Raw genomic sequence first — 19,926 nt, forward strand, 5'->3', positions numbered from 1 at the left:
TACGTTATTTGCAAATCAGATGAAAGTCGACTGTCCGTAAATTTGGTTAAATACAGTTTTGGCCAACTTGTATCCTCTTTCCCCATTGTCAACATCACAATGCACTTCGGGCTCTCCTTCCTTCCCATTCCTTCTCCTCCTTTTCCCCTCTTTCACACTCACACACCCCAAGCCAGCGATGCGGTCTTGGTATTTTGCTGTTTCGCCTTTAAAACAGGTTATGTTAATCGATTGAAATATTATTTGCTGGCCATTCTTAAAGATTTCGTCACATTTTCGGATTGCATAATAAGCAAATTTTAGCTATTTGACTTGATATCGTTTGTTTTGTCTACGTGCGTTTTGTAGATTTCGATTTGCATTTTTAACAAGAAGTTTTGCGGGTCAAAAACCTTATAAAACTGCTTAAGGCCATATTCGGATTTCGTGAGCACATGTTGGGCACAAAAACAAAAAGAATTTTATTGAGTTTTCTTTCACTTTCTAAGCCAATTAAATTCTATTTAAATGAAATTTCTTTGCCACCGTTCGAAGTACATATATTACACCAAATTAGGCTTATTTTATTATTTTATATGTCTGTTTTTGGGTTAGCCGGCACTTACTTGATCGATTAATAACCCAAAAATGCAAATTATTTTGCTGGATCTCCGAGCATTCTTTTTGCGTCTGGTTCGCTTTATTTTATGTGATTATTTATATTTTTCGACTGTTTTTCGCCTCAGCTTCGTTTCCCACTGCGTGGCGCTTCTGACATTTGTGACGCAGGCGCAGTGAAAGATACAAAAAGGGGATTTAGGGGGGCTGAAGGAAAGGGGCAAAAAAGGCGGGAGACCCAGCTGTTCCTGATGATTTCAGGGTTTGCAGTGGTTGTTTTATAAGTAAGAGAGAGTACTTTCGAGAGTGACATTCGATCGATACTATCAGCTGTACAACAGGGTTGCCGAATATTGCAAAAATTTATATATGTATGAAAGTATTTTAAAGCTGAATCATTTAAATATACTCAATAATTATCTAAAATTTAAAAATAAAATATTTTACATATTTTTGTACTCAGAAAGATTTATTTAAGTATTTTGCTGTCGAATTGAGAATTTTCGGCTTGAAAATTGTGCATGAACATAATAATATCACTTTAAGTACAGATAACTCTTAATTTCATTAAAAATTTTCTAAAAAAAAAAAATAAAAAAAATAAAGTAAAATAAAAAAAAAACTGAGTACATTTATGCTCTTTTTACAATGAGTACAAACTTCACACCTTTGAGTAAATAATTTAGCTTGCTTTTTAAAAAAGAGAATCCCTTGTTCTAAAATTGAGACATGCCAAACGCTCAAATTGAGAAACAATAATAATTTATACTTACTGAAAAACAGGTAGTTTTAAAAGTGTTAGTGTCACATTAGTTAGAAAATGCTTATATACATAAGTTGTTGTCAAAGAGTTAACTCCACTCTAAAAAACACTGCGCCACCTAAATCTTAATATCCCCCTCTTGAACCCGTCTGCCAAATTTATCGTTCGCAAAATTTCCGCCATAATTAAACCCCAAATATCCAAATTCCATTTGTTCTGTGCAATCAAAAGCAAGCAGGTCGCGGCGCATGTTAAAAAGTGGCTATTTCCTTTTTCGAGAATTTAACCTCGTGCCCTGTTGACCGAGCGCCGAAAATAAGCTGAACTCTGACCGATTCCGAATCCAAGTCTAGAGCTCGGAGATTGTGCTGTCCACAAGAACCCCACAAAAGAGACAATCGCAAATGAATCAACTGGTAGCCTTCGCCAAAAATAAAACCCGTTAGAACCAGCATAATGGCGAGTCTATAAAGCCAAGCGCCAGTCTGAACGTTAACCTATTTCACTTCCTATCAGAATTCTCGTTTCGGCATCTGACTTCCGGCTGGGGTTCCGTACGAAACCGAACGTGTTTTATGCCATGTGCTTGTCCGATGACTTGGACTTTATGCTGCTCATATTTCCTATGCCGATGATGGCCCATTTGGCCAGAAGCCTAAGCTGCGCGTATTATTAATTATGATTTATCATGACAACAATAAGGAGCACGTTAATTATTTGCCAAAAATCCAATACCTCAAGGCCTTCGATATGCTACCGTAAACAATATTTTCTGAGTCTTAGGAATCTCATTTGCGATGTGCTAATTGCGTCTTCGGCCCCAGAAGTATTTAATATTTTTTCTTTATTTGCAGATTTGATATGCTTGGGGGGATTCTCGTTCAGAAAAGCTCGTTTTTTTCATTTCAAAAGAATTGCGTTGTGGAGTTGGTAGAATTCTTTCGAATTAGATAACCAACACAATCTGGTTCTCTTGTTTGAGAAACCAATTTTCATCTCATTAGAAGCCGTTAATTTACGATTATGGAATACCATATTTTTGGCCATTACCTGTTGAATTTGAATTTTCTATACAAAGCTTCAGTTTTTTCATTTCCATCAATAAATGTATACCACCTCATATAAAAACTAGATACAGCAAAAATGTAGATAATTATAAAACATGCATAGCTTAAGGCCACATTACCTTAGAAAGGTATTTGGTACTTTTCAATTACCCTCTCTCTGAGAATAAATAAATAAATAAAATTTACATTTCAATAAAACTACTTTTTATAATGGTAAATAAAAGAATAGATTTTTTAATAAACTGTGTGTTAAAATATTTAAATGTACCGGCTTTTCGTTTTATTTTTACCTTATTCTTTCCCATAAATATACATGGGCTGTGACTCATCAGAATTAAAATGTTAACGACTGTATGTTAATTACTACGTCAAAAATATTATAATTTAAGAGTTCTTCTCTTGTTGAATATTTATGGGGGTGCCAAAAAATATGGATATTTTAGAAACTAATTATTCGATGTTTCTGTTGAGCATTGGTCTGCCACAGCACATCATAATTGCTTCGTTCAATAATGTGTTTTCTGTAAACCTGACCAACAACTTCCGACTTCATAGAGCCACATTCCCAAAGCCCATGGAAAAAGATCGAACGAAACACTAAATCTTAAGCCGAAGTGGCATTGAATTTTGATTATATTGTTTCTGGCTTTGATTTCAATTAACATAAACGCTCTAAAGTCTTATCGTGAACATCTGTCACACCCAAAGGAGTTGTAAAATGTTGTAAGAAAATCGACGGATCATTGGCATTGACCTGAAGATTTCTTTCTCAAACATTATAATAAATTAAATTAAACTCTATCAAATAGGTGAGGGCGGCTTAAAATAGCCATTAATTTCACCAAAAGTTTATTTATAAACCAAACTGGATAACCTCAACCATGTAGGAGAAAAAAAAACTTGAAATTGAATTAGTAAACAAATCATAAGTGAAAAGGTCAAAATAACTGACAAATTTGGCCAGAAGGTCGAACTTAGGAGTCGTTGATTTGATGAGAGCAGCCTCTACAAACCTCCAGAGATACTTTGCTGAAGTGCACACGTTCGAATTAAATGTCTTGTTATAGGTTTAGATAGTTTGGCTTTTATTATTTTGATTTTTATGGCCGTTGTTTTCCGTTTAATGGTCCGCAGAAAACCCGTTTCATTCAAGACAAAATCATAAATCGCCATTGAAGCCAGCTCCGCTAGTTTTTACCCTTTTGCCGAAATTAGAACACTCTCGAGGGGATGCGATTCTATGGATCTATCTATATGTTTATCTCTTTGATTACCACAAGGTCTGCGATCAGCTTGATTGCCGTCTTAGCTGTTTATTTTACCCGCTTCTCTCATTTGTTTGTTTCGAATTTTAGCACAAATGCGGGAGTTATTTGCACAAGTCAAGGTCGTCTTCTCGGATAAATGCCAGATCTAGCAACTTTGGAATGCAACATTCTTCGGGGTGAATTCAACATTAATTTATTAGTTGGATGTTATTATATAATAAGGAAGACTTTTTCTTAATTCAAATCCAATTGAAAAGATAGTATAGGATATCTTTTGACTCTTTATACATACATTTACTTTAAGAACTCGTAATTTGTTTGCATTACTTATAGATGAGTGAAAAGCAAAGACATTGTAGGTGTGAAAATATCGTTTGAAGGCGTAAATTTTAAAAAAATGCGAGTTATTGTTAATTGATGATTCAAAATGTGTTTTTGTTGACTAAACAATATTCTTTGTCAGACTTCTGTCATTGTTTACTTATCTTTTCCTCCATAGTTGTTGAATTTTAAATATTTTTGTTATAAGTTGATTTACTTCAAAGGCAGCTTCTAGGAATTACTAAAGTTATACCATTTCAAGTATCTTAGCTAGACATCTCAATGATTTAGACATACTTGACCTTAAATGAATAAAATTTGTAAAGACAAGTGTCAAATAATTATTTTAATTGCTGGAAGGACAATTATAAAAAACTTCATTACATTATAGGAATGGCAACCATTTATACTTATATTCATTTCTGTCTTAAATTTATCTTTGAAAACTGTACACTTTTATTTGTATATATCTTTCTACGTGACTTGAAATGCAGTCTTGTTTGAATTTATTATAGAGGAGTCCGAAACAAAACTATAAACAAGTTGTCTAGACTGTTATTTTGGAAAAAAAAAATAAATAACCAGATTTTCCAGCTTCTACGGTTAAACATGCTTAATTTAGAATTATTTAAACAACATTTGTGTGTCTTTTATTGTAGTTTTAGAATTTCACGAATATTCTTACATTAAAAGCATGGCTTAAAATAAACCCAATTAACAGACCTTGTGGGAAAACGAAAGTGCAGCCAAGGAAGTAATATAAGGCATTAACTACGCGAAGAGATTGCACTTGGGGAACACTTGGGGAGCATCAAAAGCAATGACCCTCCGGATTTTCCTCCCCGCTCAGCCCACATTTCCACACTTTCCCACCAAAGAGCAGAAGGCAGGCCAACCAACTGTAAACGTAAACAATGCCCAGTGCGCAGGACAGTTTTCACTCCGAACCCATATCCGAGCTATAGTACGATTCCGATTCCGGCGGACAGCTGTGCGTCGGAATCGGGTGAAAGCTCCTTGGACGGCCAAGGAAAAGCTTCAAGTGAGCAGTCAGTGGATTGCGGCCAATTCAAGCAAGCGGTTACGCGTTACCTGCGAATTTTCACGCCTATTTTCCCAGGTTACGTGTCAAGGAGCCGAATTTATCTTTCGAACGACTTGGCCAATTAAAGGCCAAAGCTCAAGTGTCAAAGTATCTGAATATAATTATAAAATTAAAGAGAGCCCAAAATGCGTGCCACTGCTGGCAGAGTTGTGCCACAAGACCAGCAACAAATCACATTTTGAACCTGGCCAACTGCCAGCCGAGGGAAACCCACAAAAGCGATATTTACAACAGCAACAACATCGACCATGTCGAGTGGCAGGTAGGATTCTAGCCATATTCATTCCCATCATATATACATTTGGCATATACTAGACAGCCGTTTCGACCGTATCTGATAGTTGTTATGACTGATATTTGTCGTGTAATCAATAAATTGATTTTTGATTGCAACGTGTGTGGGTTTTCTTCCTCGTTCTGGTTCTCCTCCTTCTTGTTTTGTTGTTGTCTTCAGCCTGGTACTTTCTATTTTGTTTTTCTCCTAGCGGCGTCACACTGACTGGCTTTCTCACATTCATTTTGCCTTTGCCAAGACAGCCGGCCGCCCAAAGTGCGTATACTTGATATGCCTGGGCTGTGGCTTCTTAATTTCAGAAACAGAAGAGCACTTGCAAACTAATTAAATTAATTGTTAAGACCCAATGTACTTAAATTGCAAGAAGCGACCATTAATTCTAGATAAATCGCACTAGTTCCCTGAACTCAAATTGTTCTAGTACACTTCTTTGCAAATTCCCTTGATTCTTTTCTTCATTCATAACTATTCTTTATTAAAATCAGGCGTTTCCGGGAATTTTACAAGTATTCTTTTGTTATAACTATTCCGTCATATCATGACTATAACGAAGTTGTATGCAACATAACAAACTTGTTCCACTTTTTTACTTATTTCAGCTTGTTAGCCACGCGTTTTGCTATCTCTAATCCCACACAAGCAGAGACAAAAGAAAAAGGGCAGGCAAATTGAGGCGACGTGCTGTGATATTTATTTATTTATTTACTTTCTCAAACATTTTCACTAAAAATAGACTAAGATGTGTGACGGATTAGCGAGGATTCGTTAGTAGAGCGTCCCAAACTTACACCACCTATTATTACCTCCCAGTCGCAGCAAGGACAAAGAGGTGTGGAAAACCTCCAGCAGCTAGTCATGTAATTAGGATAATCGAGCTGCCTAAAATATGCATGAAAAGTACACATAATTACAATCAGAAGAAAATTGGACAGGGAAAGTGGGGAAATGGGTGGCTTGCTGTGGGAGCTCCAATTTCAATGGTGTAAGAGGATATCCCCGAATGACTCATAGCATCCGAAAGCTGGGCAAGCCACAAAGAACAAACAACCGCAGTCTCCTTTCACCACTTTCCCTCTTTCTTTTCACACTTTAAAAAATATTCAAGTCTTATTCCCCCAATATAATTATTCAACCAAATAATATAAATCACAATTTTTAGATCTACAAAAATTTATAATTAAAAAAACCGTTGTTGGAATGCCGAGAAATGTTTAGACATGACTAATCTGAAATAATTTTGTTGTTTAATCCATCGCATTACCAACTTAACAACAAAATATTTAACTAATACTTCATATAATAAGTTATTGTGTTATTCACCAAGTATAAATATTCAAAGAAATAAAATAAATCACAATTTTTCGATCGACATATTTATACATTTAAAAAAAAAAGTTGTTAGAATTCTTAGAAATATATTCACGTGTTTAAGTAATACTTCATCTAATATAAACATTTTATTGAAAAATAAAACCGTTTTTTTTTAATATCTAAGTGTACAGTACTTTACACATACTAAACAAAATATTTCATGGCAGCATTTTGTGAGATCGGGTGATATATACATACATACTTGAAGAGCTTAGTGGAAAGCATATTTTTTCGTGTGTACTTCATCGCAGTGCCATCTTGGCGCCAAAAAATTGGCAGCCAAAAAATTTGCATGTCCTTCCTGTCCGTGTTAACACACACGTGGTTGTGGTTACAGTTGTGGTTGTGCGGACCCTCCATTCTCTGTGATTGTATGGGTGTCTAACCACAAAAGTCATTTCCTGGCGAAGGTGACAGAGTCATCACGTCAATATTGTTATGCAGGAAAAATGTGCTTTAGCCTTAATTATTTTTTTTATTTTTTAACTGCTGTCTACATTTTTGGTTTGTAATCCGAGCACTCATAAAAGAGACACAAGTGTTGTAGACTTTGATTTAGTAATAATTTTTTGCCCCAGGAAAAGACTAAGGAGTTAACTTAAAAGTAAGCTGGCAATAAAAATAAAAAGCTCATTAGGAGACGCCGGTGTTGAATTACCAAAACCACTTGGTATTCTGGCCTCCTACATTCATTTGAGAGCAAGCGAATCTTTCAGCCTAATTTCCACAATTTTATATTCATTAGGCCAAGGCTCCCGGGCAATACAATTTAATTTACCCCATTTTGTCCCTTCCCTTATCCTTGCAGCCTGCTGGACGTGCTCTGCAGTGGGAGTGGCGCCCGTTTGGCCCTGGGAACCTCGGTAATCTCGTATCTGATTGTCTACAATGAGGCATCCGCTCCGAGCCTGCTGTTCGCCGTCCTTTTGGCCACCATCTATGGCACACTGGCGGGTGAGAGTCGGGCGATATGTATTGCATAAATATTCCAAGCTAAGATACATTATTCCAGCACGTTGCAAAACAAGTCTTCGCAGCCTGCAAATGGCGTATGTGAGGGCCACGAATAAGTTTGACTTTGGCTGCTTGTTTTTGGCCACATGGCTGGATGCTCTGGCGGCCATGTGTGCCTGTGCCGCCCTGGCCAGGACCCTCAGCGCCTGTTTGGATGCCATGACCGGGGGTCTGGCCAGGATCCTCATACTGGGTGAGTAGGAAATGTGACTGAAGTAAATTAAAGTCAGCAGAAATGCTCACAACAAAATGGAAATACAAAAAATTATTACAAAAATTATTACAAAATATCCAATTTAAATATATCGTTATGCGAACAATAAAAAATGCAAAAAATAATAAACACAAATATATAAAAAATAATAATAAAAAATAATAAAATAATAAAATAATTAAGCAAGTAACAGTTAGGATAATCAAAAGGAAAGTAAATTGTTGTGCGATCAGAGCTTTCATATATTAAAATCTAAAGTTCACTTTATTTGACTTTCTTTTAAAAAACTAAAAACTAAAACAATTTGTTCATCTTGTTTACACTTAATACATACATTTTAGGGAATATCTAAATATAAATATGTAAGTAAATATCTGAAATATCTAAGAAAAGGAATGGTATTTTTTTCAGTATTGGCCCAGGTTATTGCATTTGCTAAAATTAAATCTGGCAAAGTGAAACCAAATGGAAACTATAATAACAAATACTAAAAATAGTTCAAAACACAAAATTCAGGGCTTAAAACATAAAGCTAGAAATATTTTCAGGCTATTAAGCCCAATCCTATTAATTGAATTATATTTATAAACATTACTTAAAGTCACGTTTTTAATGAAACTTATTTTATTCACGTATACTCAATATTTCGTCACGAACTGTGTTGGCTAACTGCAAAATAAAACGTTGCCTACTTTCAGGCCGCAATGCACCCGCGAACGAGCCATGGCCGGATGTTCTTGGCGTCTCCGTTGTCTTCCTCGTCACTGGGATGTTCATGCTGGGCCTGGAGGTGGGTACTCCTTGCCCAAGTCCAAATCTAGACACCCACTCTCATTGCATTAACGTATTCACAGCACTCGAGGGCCTTCAGCCTCATCCTGACACTCGGAATGTTCGGCCTGAACGCCATTCTCAGCGCCGTCGGCTGGTGGCGGGGCGACATGTTGGCCTGGTCTGCGGACAACTACTTCCAGCCCGATGGCATTAGCAGTGTAAGTGGTCGTAGCCATAGAATCCCAGTCCCCAACTACCACCTACCATCTGGAACTTCGTTATTGGGTCAGTGCACTGTGCCAGTCTGAGTTTTTTATGTTTAGAGGGTTTCCCTTTTTTTTGTTTGCCGACTGCCATCGATTTTCGCTGTCGTGACTGGGAACAATTGCGTGACCGCGGCTGAAGGCACAGGATACGGGCTTTTGATTATGACACGTTCTGCCGCGTTTCGTTTTTGTTTTCCAGCCCCCTTTTCTCCGGCATTCCTAGGTGAAAAACCGCCAGTCAGACAGCAAAAACTCGCAAGAAACTTGGCTTCCCATGAAGCCGCATTCGGTAACACTCTTAAAATCTCCCTTAAAACAAAGTCTTGGGGTTACTTAATTGGATACCAGTTTCAAACTTTTTAATAAAAGCTTTATGATATGTATTGTTCAAGGACTAGCTACTTATTTCAAGATACTTCTTTACTTCTTAAATACATATTCAAAGTTGCTCGTATTTTAAGGCTTATATTTTTAATCCTATAACTGGAAAAAATACCTTAAAAGTGATAAGTAAAGAAAAGTAAAGAAAAGTTATAATTTCATATAAATAATATTTTTCTTAGGATATTGATATCATCTTAGGAAATCTTAGGGAATAGAACAGTTTTGTATAGGGTAAACAACAAATGCAGACTAAAGACGTCTGTTATTAGCTTAGCTGCTATTTGAGGAATTATCCGGCTAATAACTGGTTCTAACCACCACCTTTAGGTCTTCCTGGCCACAGCCCTGCTCACGTACTCCTTCCCCAGCGATTGGCCCCAACAACATCGAAGTGGACGATTCACGGCGACCTTAATCACCGGATTGGTCAGCGTTTCGCTGCTGCTGACAGCCTTTTGTCTCTCCACCATGGTGCACTACAAGTAAGTTTGATAATGAGATAGCCATTGACATACTACAAATTTATTTACTCAGATCTGTTTCTGTGAATTAAATAAGTTTTTATGATTAGTTGTAGTGGATTTTATTGACCAATGTGGAAACTAATTTTTCATCTGACAAACTCTATGTGCATTATTAACCTTGTTTACTGTAATGGTTGTATTGATACTTATTTTCAGAACCCACGAAGACTATGTAGCCGTACCATTATTCAACATCCTAGACGAAAGTGGCTTCCATAAGTTGGTGCCTGCCTCGGCATGTATGTTGCTCCTAACCAGTTCGGCGGCCTTTCTGGAGCTCTTTCCGGAACTATATGGCATTGTGGTGCGCCTGGCCACCTCGGAGTGGCGCATACTGTCCAAGCAGATCAGTTACGAGAGCTCGGAGAGTGGAAATCCCGTGCTGGCCGTGTTCATTGCCGGCAGCATGTGCGCCATGTTGGCCTTCGCCTGTCCATTGCAGCATCTCAGTTATACACTAGCCGCCGGTCACATGGGCGGGGTATTCCTGCGAGCCTTCTATCTCCTGTATGTCCCCTACAGACCCAAGTTCATGGCCCCCAGCAGCGAGTCTTCACTGTCGTACAGTCGTCTGTCCACAGCACCCATTGCCAAGAGCAGCAGTTACAGCAGTTCAGCAACTTCCAGTTCTAGCCGCTTGAAGAGGAGTCTCTGGAAGATCGGTCTGCCCAAGCACAGTGGCCTGAAGAAGCCGAAGACGAAGCCCAGAAATAAACAGGAGCTGGAGAAGGAGTGGCTACTACTGGGCGAACCCACATCGCCGTGTCCGCAACGGGAGGGCAGGGATGTGGAGTCCACCATTCTGTCCGATGGGGAGCCTCCGGTGAGTGGAGCTGGAAATTTAATTAACATGATAGTTTATAAAAGTCTTTGATTATAAATATTTAATTTGTGAATAGTATTTAATTGTTACGTTATTATCTTCTTCTAACTTCGAAGTTTTATGTTAGAAGCACAACTTGCAAATCCATTTAATAATAATAATAGATTGTGCTGAAGTATTGTAATATTTTGTTACTTAAATATAACTCTTAAAATTTATTTTCAAAGCCATCTGACTTTGAGTACCCGGATAAGTTTGACAAGAGCGATTCGGACACCTCAACGGACATTGATGCCATTGTGGATGAGTATCGCGAGAAGATTAAGGTAAGAACCAGTGAAAATTCCCTTTATTGTATTTATTTTGAATATACAACTTTTCTTAATCTAGGTAACCACAGCAGGTCCCTTGGAGCGCAGTGTGCGAGTGCCCACAGTGAGTTCCTGGCGCGTAACCATGTTCGCCATTGTGGTGATTGGACTGGGTATTGCCCTCTGCATGGCTGGTCTGATGATGCACTGGGCTCCGGCGGCTCTGACAGGTGGAATTGGAGTGCTGATTGTAACCATAATGATGGGATTCATACCCAAGTATACGGGCAGTGTGATCAACGTGAGTCCCGTGATCTGTGGAATGTCGCTGCTGATGGGTGTGATCCTGTTCAGTGGCTGCGCCGTACATTCCTGGCCGGGATTGCTAATTTGGGTGATGGCGGGACTGATTATGGTGGTCAGATGCGACAAGTACTGCTGCAATTGTTTCGAGCACACGACCATTCTGAACGCCCAGTTGATACCAAGTGTCTCTGGGAAAACCAATGCGGGGTCAGCTTCGGGATCGGCAGCAAACTTGGCTGGTCCGTCCACCAGCATCCGGATACCCAGACCGCCCAAGGGAGTGGGCGTGGTCGGACTGCCGCAGCGCGTCAATGGCCACAGATGACAGTCGGAGTCCTCGGAGGAGGAGGGCGAGGACCTGTTCCACGAGGACTTCAATGTGCGCGACTTCGACGAGGAGGACGACGAGGATTGCTGGACTGATTAGCTTGCCGCCTTTGAAATCCATTTGGGAAACCTCTTACTTGCTATGCAGATCTCCGGGATGATCTTGCTTTGAGCCACATATGCCTGAAATTTTCTAGCTAGCTAAATTGTTTGTCGAAATTTACCCATGTATTTATGTGACTATAGCTAGGCGACTCTCTCTACAACTAGGTTCCGAATAAAGTGAAATTTTTCGAAATTAAATTTTATAGAATTTTTATTTTAGAACAACAAAGAATTACAGAAAACCAAATTTATCTACAGATAACAAAAAAGCTTTCAGTCATTTAAGTTCTCATTCTCCATGAGGTAATCTACCAGTTCCCGGATGGGCGACATGATAGTCTCCTCATAGCCAGGTTGAATCTCCATTACCCTTAGTAACAGGTCACTCCGATCGACGTTGAGGTAATAGTCAAACTTCTCTGGTTCTTGGGATCGCAATCTATTGAAAATGCTAGGTGACATTTTCGTCTGAGGCTCGGTGAGAGCCCAAATAAGAAGGGCAGCTAATCGTGTTCTGTGGCATTCTTTCATGAAGATCTCTCGGGTTATAAGATCCTTTTTCAATCCCAGGCGGTCGAGATAAGATTCTAGGCATCTATAATAGTGCTCGAGACACTCGTCATATATCTCCCTTCTGACTTCAGCGGGGGCAACAATATAAAGTAGGAATAAAACATCTAAGGTGGGAGAACAGTACTTGGCGATTTGAAAATCTACAATGCAACAGGCATTGGGTAATTCAGAATCTTTTTCAAAATGATAAAGGATATTACGATCCCAGGCATCACGGTGACAAAGCACATTCCTTATAGCCTGTGAGGGTTCAACCAATTCTTCGGCTTTGGTAAGAAGGTTGTAGAGCTTATCTTGGACAAATTCTTGTGCTTTTCTTGTTTGGTATTGCGGATGACGAGCTGCTAAAAAAACAATGGCCTACAGAATTAAAGAGTGTGTTTTATAAAAATGAACACTCGTATTACGTATTACCAACCTTAAGTCCAGTTATGTACCAAGAATTATTTGAATCCAAATGCAATTCAGTAAGCACATCTTTGTAATTTTCGTAAATATTTAAGTGTTCGATTTCTTCCCAAGCAATACTTGCAGCATGTAACTCTGAAAGGTGTTCCAAAACCAGTTTATAATGATCCAAGGTATAGCTCTCTGTGGCTTTGAGATGTCTGTAGTTCTGGGTAAGATCTTCTAACACTAGGATATCTGGCCGACTGTAGTAACATTCGGGAAACAACTTCTTTGTGGCTAAAAAGACATGTTGTTTAGTTTAACAAAGTGTTAATTTATCAGCTTTCTTACCATATTGCTGAATTTTCGGTAATAAACGGGTGTAGACGGCAGCTTCCTTAGGAAAAACTCCCTTGCGTGCGCACTCTTCCCTTTGTGGCTCGTTTTTGCGGGGCAAACTTTTGATAAAATAGTGTAGGAAATATTTTTTCTTTTCTCCTATATCCTCTACCTCCAAGTAAAGTTTATAGTACTCTCCCATGTATCCCATTAGATCACTGGAACCTGCATCCAGCTGGGAATTTAGAATTATAAGATTGGACTTGTCGATCTCTGGAATCGTTCTATGGGCTATAAGATGGCATTCATCTGAACTTAATAGATCCATTGTTGAAGAACTAATAGGTGTTATCCACTCCGTTTCTGAAGTATAAGTAAAATTACTTGAGAATCTACCTCAAGATATATATTTTTTATGATTTTGTGGGGTAAGATATCAAAATAATCTTAAGAGAGGGCAAGATAGGTAGGTGTTCTATCTATCATCTAGGTTACCCTAATGCCTTTATAACTTAATAGAATCTTGTAGAAAGAATATTTTATAAAGCTGTTATCTGAAAACAAATTCATTTAAAAAGCTAAGATACCCCAAAAAACGTGAATAACAAACCCCATCAAACTTAAGCGATAAGATAATACCGAGAGATTGCAAAACAGAGAGAACAAACCAAACTGATAGGATCCCGAGTGTTACCAGGGGGACAGAAAAATATAGTGAGCTACAAGTTCCTTTAATCAGTTTCGTTTATGATATGTTAGGGCCAGCAGATCCCCCACACACTCGTACATATAATCAGCGAACTCAGGGTGATCTTTCATCAGACGGAGAACGTCTTCCGTGCGGTCCACATTGCAAAAGCGATGGAAATCCGCCGGACGTTCAGCCTTCAGCTTCTTCAGATAATTATCAGGTAAATGGAGAATGGTTGCCGCTATGCAATTGTAGGTCACTCCGAACAATTCAAAGTCCCTCAGGGATTGCTCGAATTCCTGTTTGCTTAGTTGTTCCTGATTGGGATCAACACCCATTTCTTGAAGTTCCTCAACCAAGGCGTTGTAATAGGTTTCAATCAGACTCCCAATGATCTGTTTTCTTTTTGAAGGTTCCAAATTTAGATAGCTGACCAGATGGAAGTCCATGGCAGGTGGGGAATAACGACACAGTTGAAAGTCCACCAGAACAGATCGTTTCTCCTGTGGCTGCTCACGGTGGTAAAAGACATTCGCACCCCAGGCATCTCGGTGCACAAAGACGTTCCTATGAACTGGTGAAGGATTAACCATGTAGTAAACCCTGTCCAGATGTCTCGGCAACTGGGCTGCTATAAACTCTTGGCCCTCGACATCATCTTGCACACACGGATGGGTGGCAGCCACTGCCAGGATAGCCTGAATAAACGAAAAACATAAGATAAAGAAGGTTTATCTCTAAAAACTTCTCACTTACTCGTAAACCCGTAGTATACCACTCAACATCCGGGCTAACAGAGACTTCTTTTAGCCACTCTCTCAACTCCACTCCAATGGTTTTCCCCTTCTGTTTTTCGTAGGCAATACTACTGGCGTGCAACGTAGCCAGTGATTTTAAAATGGGTCCCATCTGATTCTCACTAAGAAAGCGAGTTCCCGAAGGTAGCGCCACGTAGCCCATGTCCTCCACATTTTGCATCACAAACAGATCCTTGCGAGTGAAATAGCTCTTGGCACACCAAACATGGGGAGCTTTTGTTACGTTAATATATAATCTTCTTTAACAGCACCTTTAGTCGACACACTTACAAAACTTCTTTAGCTCGTTCAGCACTTCATACAGCTTACTCTCCTTCTTGATAAGGCCTATTTTCTCCATGTAGAATTCCATATCAGCATTTTGGAAGATCACCGACTTGACAAACAATCGAGATGTTTGTTCGTCCTTTTGACCCTCCAACTGATACCGAAGGTACAAGTGATAGTATTCACCCAGAAAACCCACATGTTCTGTGGCTGGCACTATATCAAAGCTTAGTAGGTGCCCCTTTTCGTTCTTATCGGTTAATAAATGGGCCAATATCTCTTTACACTCTTCTGTAGTAAACAATTCCGTACGATTTTTCCGCGCTAGAACTGGCTTATATTGGTCGTTACTCATTTTTAGAAATCCACTACCACGACTGAGCACTTTGACGGTTGAATTGAAACTGTTTTCTTATTCAGTTGGCTTTGATTGTTATACCAAGAGGACTTACCCTATAATATTGGGGCGTAAGGAACTCAAGAAATGAACCACAATAATTATTTATTTAAAAACCATTGTTCAGGTGCTGTAAAAAATCCGGAAGATTACCAAAAGTTATAAATTTAATTTTTTTACTACAGCACTCTTGTTAATAAATGTACAAAGTTATGGTAGCTTTATTATAGTTACCTTTGAAGATAACAAAACATTTATTATAAAAAAGAGTATTTACGTTTCGTTTAGAAAATTTAATTTTTTTTATTTACAACCTCTGCTTATCAACTTAAAACGTGATCCTTATCAGCAAGATTTCTTCACTTTTTTGCCCTGGCCAAGGCCACTTCCATGACATCCACACAACACTCCTGCATGTAGGTGCCAAACTCTTCATTCGTTTTCATATAAGAGAGGATCACTCGGCTGCGATCCACATACTTGAAATCATTTGTAACAAACTCGATGGGAACCTTTACAACCGTAGCAGCTACAGCTCTGTAGACCACTCCAAACAAACGAAATTCTTCGTAGGATTCAATCAGTTCTGATTTGGAAATCGCTAGATTCCCAAGGTCAAGCTCCGAAAGATTCTCCAGCAAGAGTTTGTGATACAAGTCAATGCACTTCCCTTCCACTTGCTTTCGATTCTTTGAACTCAAATTCATGTGAAGACAGAAATTAAGGTCTGATGCTGGGGGAGTGTAGCGACAGGTCTGAAAATCAATTAGCAAAGCGGGTCCGGTATTTTCCGAGGGAAAGAAAATATTACCTGCCCAAAGGTCACGATGGCAAAGGACATTCTTGAACTTTTTCGAAGGTGCAGCCTGCTCATAGATCTCCTCCATTATGGTCCAAAGTTTGTTGTCTATAAAAGATAGTTCCCTATTTTCCTGATACTGGGGAAGACTTCGAACAGCAGCGAGGACAGCCGAAAGTCCTGTGGTGAACCAGGCTATATCAGAGCCCACGGTGATCTCTAGCAAACGATCACCATAGGCCTGACCTATATTGGTTTTAGTTTGATGTTCATGTACCAAACCAGCAGCATGAAAGGCTGCCATTGATTTGATCAATTGTTCCATGAAAACCTCATTAAACTCTGCCGAACCAGCTGATCTGAAACCCTTCAGTCTAATGTCCTCTAGAACTATTAAATCATTCCGAGTGTAAACACAGTCAGGGCTCCATTTTATGGTGGCTGTAAATGGGATTTATATGGTTACACAAATTAGTCGACTTTATTTCTTTAATATTCTCTTACTTACAACATTTTTGCATTTTTCTTATAAGATTCTCGTAAAGCCAAGACTCTTTTTGAAAAATTTCCTCCTTAGACACTTCCGCACTTTGCTGGGGCATAGCTTTAACAAAAAGTTGAATTTCTCTTGCGCCTTCATCGGCCTCCTAAAAGTAGGTCACAAAATATAAACATATAGGTTGCTATGCTGCGAAAATGCAAATTATTTTCTAGATGTGACTGACAACGGTTATCTTCTGATTTCACTAATTAGTCTCCTCCAATGTAATTGATTAAAATCTGTCGACTAAATACTATGCAAGCAATAATATATTGATAAGAAATCAAAAGGTTGTTATGTACCTACGATTGAGTGCGCCAACCCATAAGTATCGTATTTATAGTTTTCTTTCATATTTCACATTTTATTTTCCATTAAAAATTGTTTTATGTCACTAAAATGGCCATTAAATACCCTTATGGACACTTATCTTGCTCTACTATTTATTATAGACACACGCTTACATCCCCATATTTTTTAAAAAAGTTAACATTGTATCTTACATCAAGAGATAAACCATTAAGATAATACCACTTTAGTAAAGTCTATATTATACTTACATAGCAATATCTTAGAGTCAGTGAATAGTAGTCCCCAAGATAACCGATCGCACTGAGATCTCTAGCCAAGTGATAGTCCAATAATTTCTCCTTTCCGGCACTGTTGTGTACATTTTTCAATATTTTCTCGCACTCACTACGGCTGAGCATTATGTTGCGTATACGCAAGGTGGACGTATTACGTATACGTTCGATCTCACTCTCTGCTTTCTAGAAAACAGCTAGGGCTGAGCGACTTTTCCGACACTTTCCACTCAGCCAACTATAGCTACAGTGGGCCGTGCACAACTGAGCAAAAATAGAACCTCGTTCAGTTTTTATTTTCTGAGCAAATTGTTCACACTATTACATCTATTGAATGAACAGCTGCAAGCCTATAGGAGTAGTAGTATAACTAATATTGTTGTTCGGATATGCAGGGTGATAAGATTTGGCTTATGGCTGTGTTCTTGATACAGAGTCTGGCATTAAACAGATGTAATGATGAAGATAAGCGGATAAACTATGAGGAAATAGTCTAGAATAATTAATTTGTAATTTTTTTAAAGATGTTTATAAATTTCTGCTAATAAAAATTTAATTTTCAGAGTAGATAATATTTTTAAGTGATAAAAAACTTAAATCAGTTTTTTTAGATTACAATAAAGCAATGTTAATGAAATCTCTTGGGCAAAATCAAGCGCTTCAGGCGCCGTTTCTCATTTATATATGTGGTATAAGGACGAATGGTAATGTAGTAAAAAATCTCCACAAAACTGAGAAGGCTGGCACCCACAAATAAGCCGGTGGTGCCACCAATGGACACTGAAATTAAGGAGTACTCAAGACCTTTGACAACAGCATTATCTGCTTAACTCACCAACCAAATCCAATTTGCCACGCACCAAGTTCCTTTTGTACCGCTCCGTGGGCAATTCGATGAGCCCGACTTCGATTTTGGAGACAGGATTCTGATTGCCCGCCATATTTTCCTTGCTATCGAAGACCGTGGTGATGTCCACCTCCGTGCAGGAGGGCAGACAATCGCAGACCAGACCCTTTCGACCGCGACGCTTCGACCATTTGGCGATGATCACCGAGAGGTCCTCGTAATTGCGATTCAGGCACTCGAGGCCATCCATGTTGCACAGCTGCCAGTCGGGGGAGTTGGGGGACAGGTGGCTGGAGCAGTTGCACAACTCCATCTGCCGGTCCTTGCGGCACTGGACCGTGCAGGCGCTGTAGCTGTAGAACTTGTGCACGTCCAGGATATTCTCGTCGGCAAAACGACAGTTTCTCTGTTGGACACTGGTCTGTCGGATCTCCTCATCGTTCTCGATGTCGCGCTTTGAGACATATCGTCTGATAAATTAAAATTAACATTGATAATACTTCATATAAGCCTACAACGTACATACACAAAGGATATATAGGGTCCTACCACTAGAAAGTCCGTTTTAGGTGTGACTAATGTGGGAACCTCCTCATTGCCAAGTATAAACACCTTTAAAAATGGAATGTCTTATATTAATCAAAGCAAGCCCAGTATAATAGAGCTTTTAAGCAAATGCAGTACTCTTTTAGGTTTAACTTTACTAAGTCTACAAAACAATAATTTCTTAGTAATCTGCTTAGGTTACATATGTTTTCCTTTTGTAAATTATTTAATAAAATTTGTATATTATTTAAACAAATGCTTGCAAATTTATTTTACCCACCGTAGCCTCTATATGCAACTCCATTACCAGGGAGCCCGGTCCGCTTGCTCGATTGGAATACATGTTTAGCTTGGGTTCTTTGGGTTTCCTTAAAAATTAAATGGGAATATAAGGCTCTTACAAATAAAAATTACATTTCTTCGAGACCCACCCGGTTTGTAGGGAATTAATGGCATAGCAAATTCCCAGCTCAGTTTCCATGCGATGAAAGTACTTGCAGCACTCAAATGGCTTGCTATTCCACTCACAATTACTTATTGAGTCCACACAACTGGTTCTAACTAGCTCAGCGTAATACGAGAAATTGGAGTAAAAACATGAGGCAGTCACCTCTTCGCCACTGCATTCGTGGACTGTATGATAGGACTCGCCGCGAAAGAAGGCGATTTCGCTCAGGACCTCCTCCAGAGTGAAGTCGTGGTCAGCGCCCCACAGTCTGAAATTTATTTCAAGTCACTATTAATATCGATTGTATGATTATCACCATCAGATCTCCTCTTACTGTTCAGCCACCTCCTGTATTCGGTCCATATTTTTCGATTCGCAGACTATAATGGCTGGGAAGTTTGTGTTCCAGTCGCGAAACGAACTTTCTACCACAAAACTGATCGCATTGTTCTCGAAGGCACCTAAGTGGCATCGTCAAGGTCAAATATCCTAAAACTATCTTCGGTCACTCACTCAACGAGGCTTTGATCAGCAACCAGGAGGCGTACCAAGAGGCTACCAGACAAATAACCCAGAAGATACGCTCTATCCAGCTTGCATCCTTGTCCACTATGAACCGCGCTCCATGCAAGGTGGAGTTCTTCAGATACTCCTCTATAATTCGGCTAAATCTCATGGCAACTGTGGTCACTTTGAGGTCCAGTCCGTGACTAATTTATTTCGCTGCTGTAACGAAAACCATAGGCCTCGTTAGTAACAAAATTCGGTTATCCATCTCGCTTGATTCCTTCAGCTGTTGATTTTCCCAGACTTCTAACACGCAAGTGTCCGGGAATCAAATCAACATTTGC

The 19,926-nt window shown here is 39.0% G+C and overlaps 5 protein-coding genes across 7 annotated transcripts; 1 reads left to right on the top strand and 4 right to left on the bottom strand.

Moving 5' to 3' along the window:
* The first annotated feature begins 5,060 nt into the window (after nt 1–5,060).
* On the top strand, nt 5,061–12,033 carry LOC108034278 (uncharacterized). Its single transcript, XM_017109137.3, has 9 exons — nt 5,061–5,383; nt 7,596–7,741; nt 7,800–7,994; nt 8,714–8,805; nt 8,870–9,007; nt 9,767–9,921; nt 10,120–10,786; nt 11,014–11,112; nt 11,177–12,033. Exons 1-9 carry the CDS (start codon nt 5,370–5,372, stop codon nt 11,726–11,728), a joined length of 2,058 nt encoding a protein of 685 aa, XP_016964626.1. The 5' UTR covers nt 5,061–5,369; the 3' UTR covers nt 11,729–12,033.
* Nucleotides 12,034–12,108: 75 nt separating this feature from the next.
* LOC108033279 (uncharacterized) lies at nt 12,109–13,743 on the bottom strand. The gene is made up of 4 exons (XM_050884995.1): nt 13,150–13,743; nt 12,827–13,095; nt 12,609–12,768; nt 12,109–12,548 (listed from the first exon to the last, which is right to left on the bottom strand). Exons 1-4 carry the CDS (start codon nt 13,463–13,465, stop codon nt 12,109–12,111), a joined length of 1,185 nt encoding a protein of 394 aa, XP_050740952.1. The 5' UTR covers nt 13,466–13,743.
* A 106-nt stretch (nt 13,744–13,849) lies between these two features.
* Nucleotides 13,850–15,298, bottom strand: LOC108034359 (uncharacterized). Its single transcript, XM_017109247.3, has 3 exons — nt 14,917–15,298; nt 14,585–14,859; nt 13,850–14,526 (listed from the first exon to the last, which is right to left on the bottom strand). Exons 1-3 carry the CDS (start codon nt 15,266–15,268, stop codon nt 13,873–13,875), a joined length of 1,281 nt encoding a protein of 426 aa, XP_016964736.1. The 5' UTR covers nt 15,269–15,298; the 3' UTR covers nt 13,850–13,872.
* Nucleotides 15,299–15,529: 231 nt separating this feature from the next.
* On the bottom strand, nt 15,530–17,507 carry LOC108033353 (uncharacterized). Of its 3 annotated transcripts, none has more exons than XM_050885388.1 (4): nt 17,211–17,507; nt 16,618–16,756; nt 16,122–16,550; nt 15,530–16,043 (listed from the first exon to the last, which is right to left on the bottom strand). In XM_050885388.1, exons 1-4 carry the CDS (start codon nt 17,358–17,360, stop codon nt 15,670–15,672), a joined length of 1,092 nt encoding a protein of 363 aa, XP_050741345.1. In that variant the 5' UTR covers nt 17,361–17,507; the 3' UTR covers nt 15,530–15,669. The 3 variants fall into 3 exon arrangements, with proteins under 3 accessions (XP_050741345.1, XP_016963152.1, XP_043950112.1); XM_044094177.2 differs by having other exon boundaries at nt 15,903–16,065; XM_017107663.3 differs by having other exon boundaries at nt 15,532–16,550.
* Nucleotides 17,508–17,862: 355 nt separating this feature from the next.
* Nucleotides 17,863–19,751, bottom strand: LOC108033278 (sodium channel protein Nach). The gene is made up of 7 exons (XM_017107544.2): nt 19,589–19,751; nt 19,410–19,536; nt 19,059–19,343; nt 18,908–18,995; nt 18,608–18,693; nt 18,070–18,551; nt 17,863–18,014 (listed from the first exon to the last, which is right to left on the bottom strand). Exons 1-7 carry the CDS (start codon nt 19,749–19,751, stop codon nt 17,863–17,865), a joined length of 1,383 nt encoding a protein of 460 aa, XP_016963033.1.
* Between the last annotated feature and the right edge of the window lie 175 nt (nt 19,752–19,926).

Source organism: Drosophila biarmipes, chromosome 2L (genome assembly GCF_025231255.1).
Source record: "Drosophila biarmipes strain raj3 chromosome 2L, RU_DBia_V1.1, whole genome shotgun sequence".
Lineage (NCBI taxonomy): Eukaryota > Metazoa > Arthropoda > Insecta > Diptera > Drosophilidae > Drosophila > Drosophila biarmipes.

Coding starts and splice junctions, on each gene's coding strand:
- LOC108034359 (XM_017109247.3), bottom strand. CDS start 15,268: ATGAGTAACGACCAATATAAGCCAGTTCTAGCGCGGAAAAATCGTACG. Junction 14,860..14,916: donor GAACGAGCTAAAGAAGTTTT/GTAAGTGTGTCG, acceptor ACGTAACAAAAG/CTCCCCATGTTTGGTGTGCC. Junction 14,527..14,584: donor GGTATACTACGGGTTTACGA/GTAAGTGAGAAG, acceptor TCGTTTATTCAG/GCTATCCTGGCAGTGGCTGC.
- LOC108034278 (XM_017109137.3), top strand. Junction 7,995..8,713: donor GGCCAGGATCCTCATACTGG/GTGAGTAGGAAA, acceptor GCCTACTTTCAG/GCCGCAATGCACCCGCGAAC. Junction 8,806..8,869: donor TGTTCATGCTGGGCCTGGAG/GTGGGTACTCCT, acceptor ACGTATTCACAG/CACTCGAGGGCCTTCAGCCT.
- LOC108033279 (XM_050884995.1), bottom strand. CDS start 13,465: ATGGATCTATTAAGTTCAGATGAATGCCATCTTATAGCCCATAGAACG. Junction 12,769..12,826: donor GGTACATAACTGGACTTAAG/GTTGGTAATACG, acceptor TTAATTCTGTAG/GCCATTGTTTTTTTAGCAGC. Junction 12,549..12,608: donor TCACCGTGATGCCTGGGATC/GTAATATCCTTT, acceptor GTTGCATTGTAG/ATTTTCAAATCGCCAAGTAC.
- LOC108033353 (XM_017107663.3), bottom strand. CDS start 17,360: ATGCTCAGCCGTAGTGAGTGCGAGAAAATATTGAAAAATGTACACAAC. Junction 16,757..17,210: donor TGACTCTAAGATATTGCTAT/GTAAGTATAATA, acceptor ACCTACTTTTAG/GAGGCCGATGAAGGCGCAAG. Junction 16,551..16,617: donor AAGAAAAATGCAAAAATGTT/GTAAGTAAGAGA, acceptor TCCCATTTACAG/CCACCATAAAATGGAGCCCT.
- LOC108033278 (XM_017107544.2), bottom strand. CDS start 19,751: ATGAGATTTAGCCGAATTATAGAGGAGTATCTGAAGAACTCCACCTTG. Junction 18,694..18,907: donor AGTTGCATATAGAGGCTACG/GTGGGTAAAATA, acceptor CCATTTTTAAAG/GTGTTTATACTTGGCAATGA. Junction 18,015..18,069: donor TGGCAAATTGGATTTGGTTG/GTGAGTTAAGCA, acceptor CCTTAATTTCAG/TGTCCATTGGTGGCACCACC.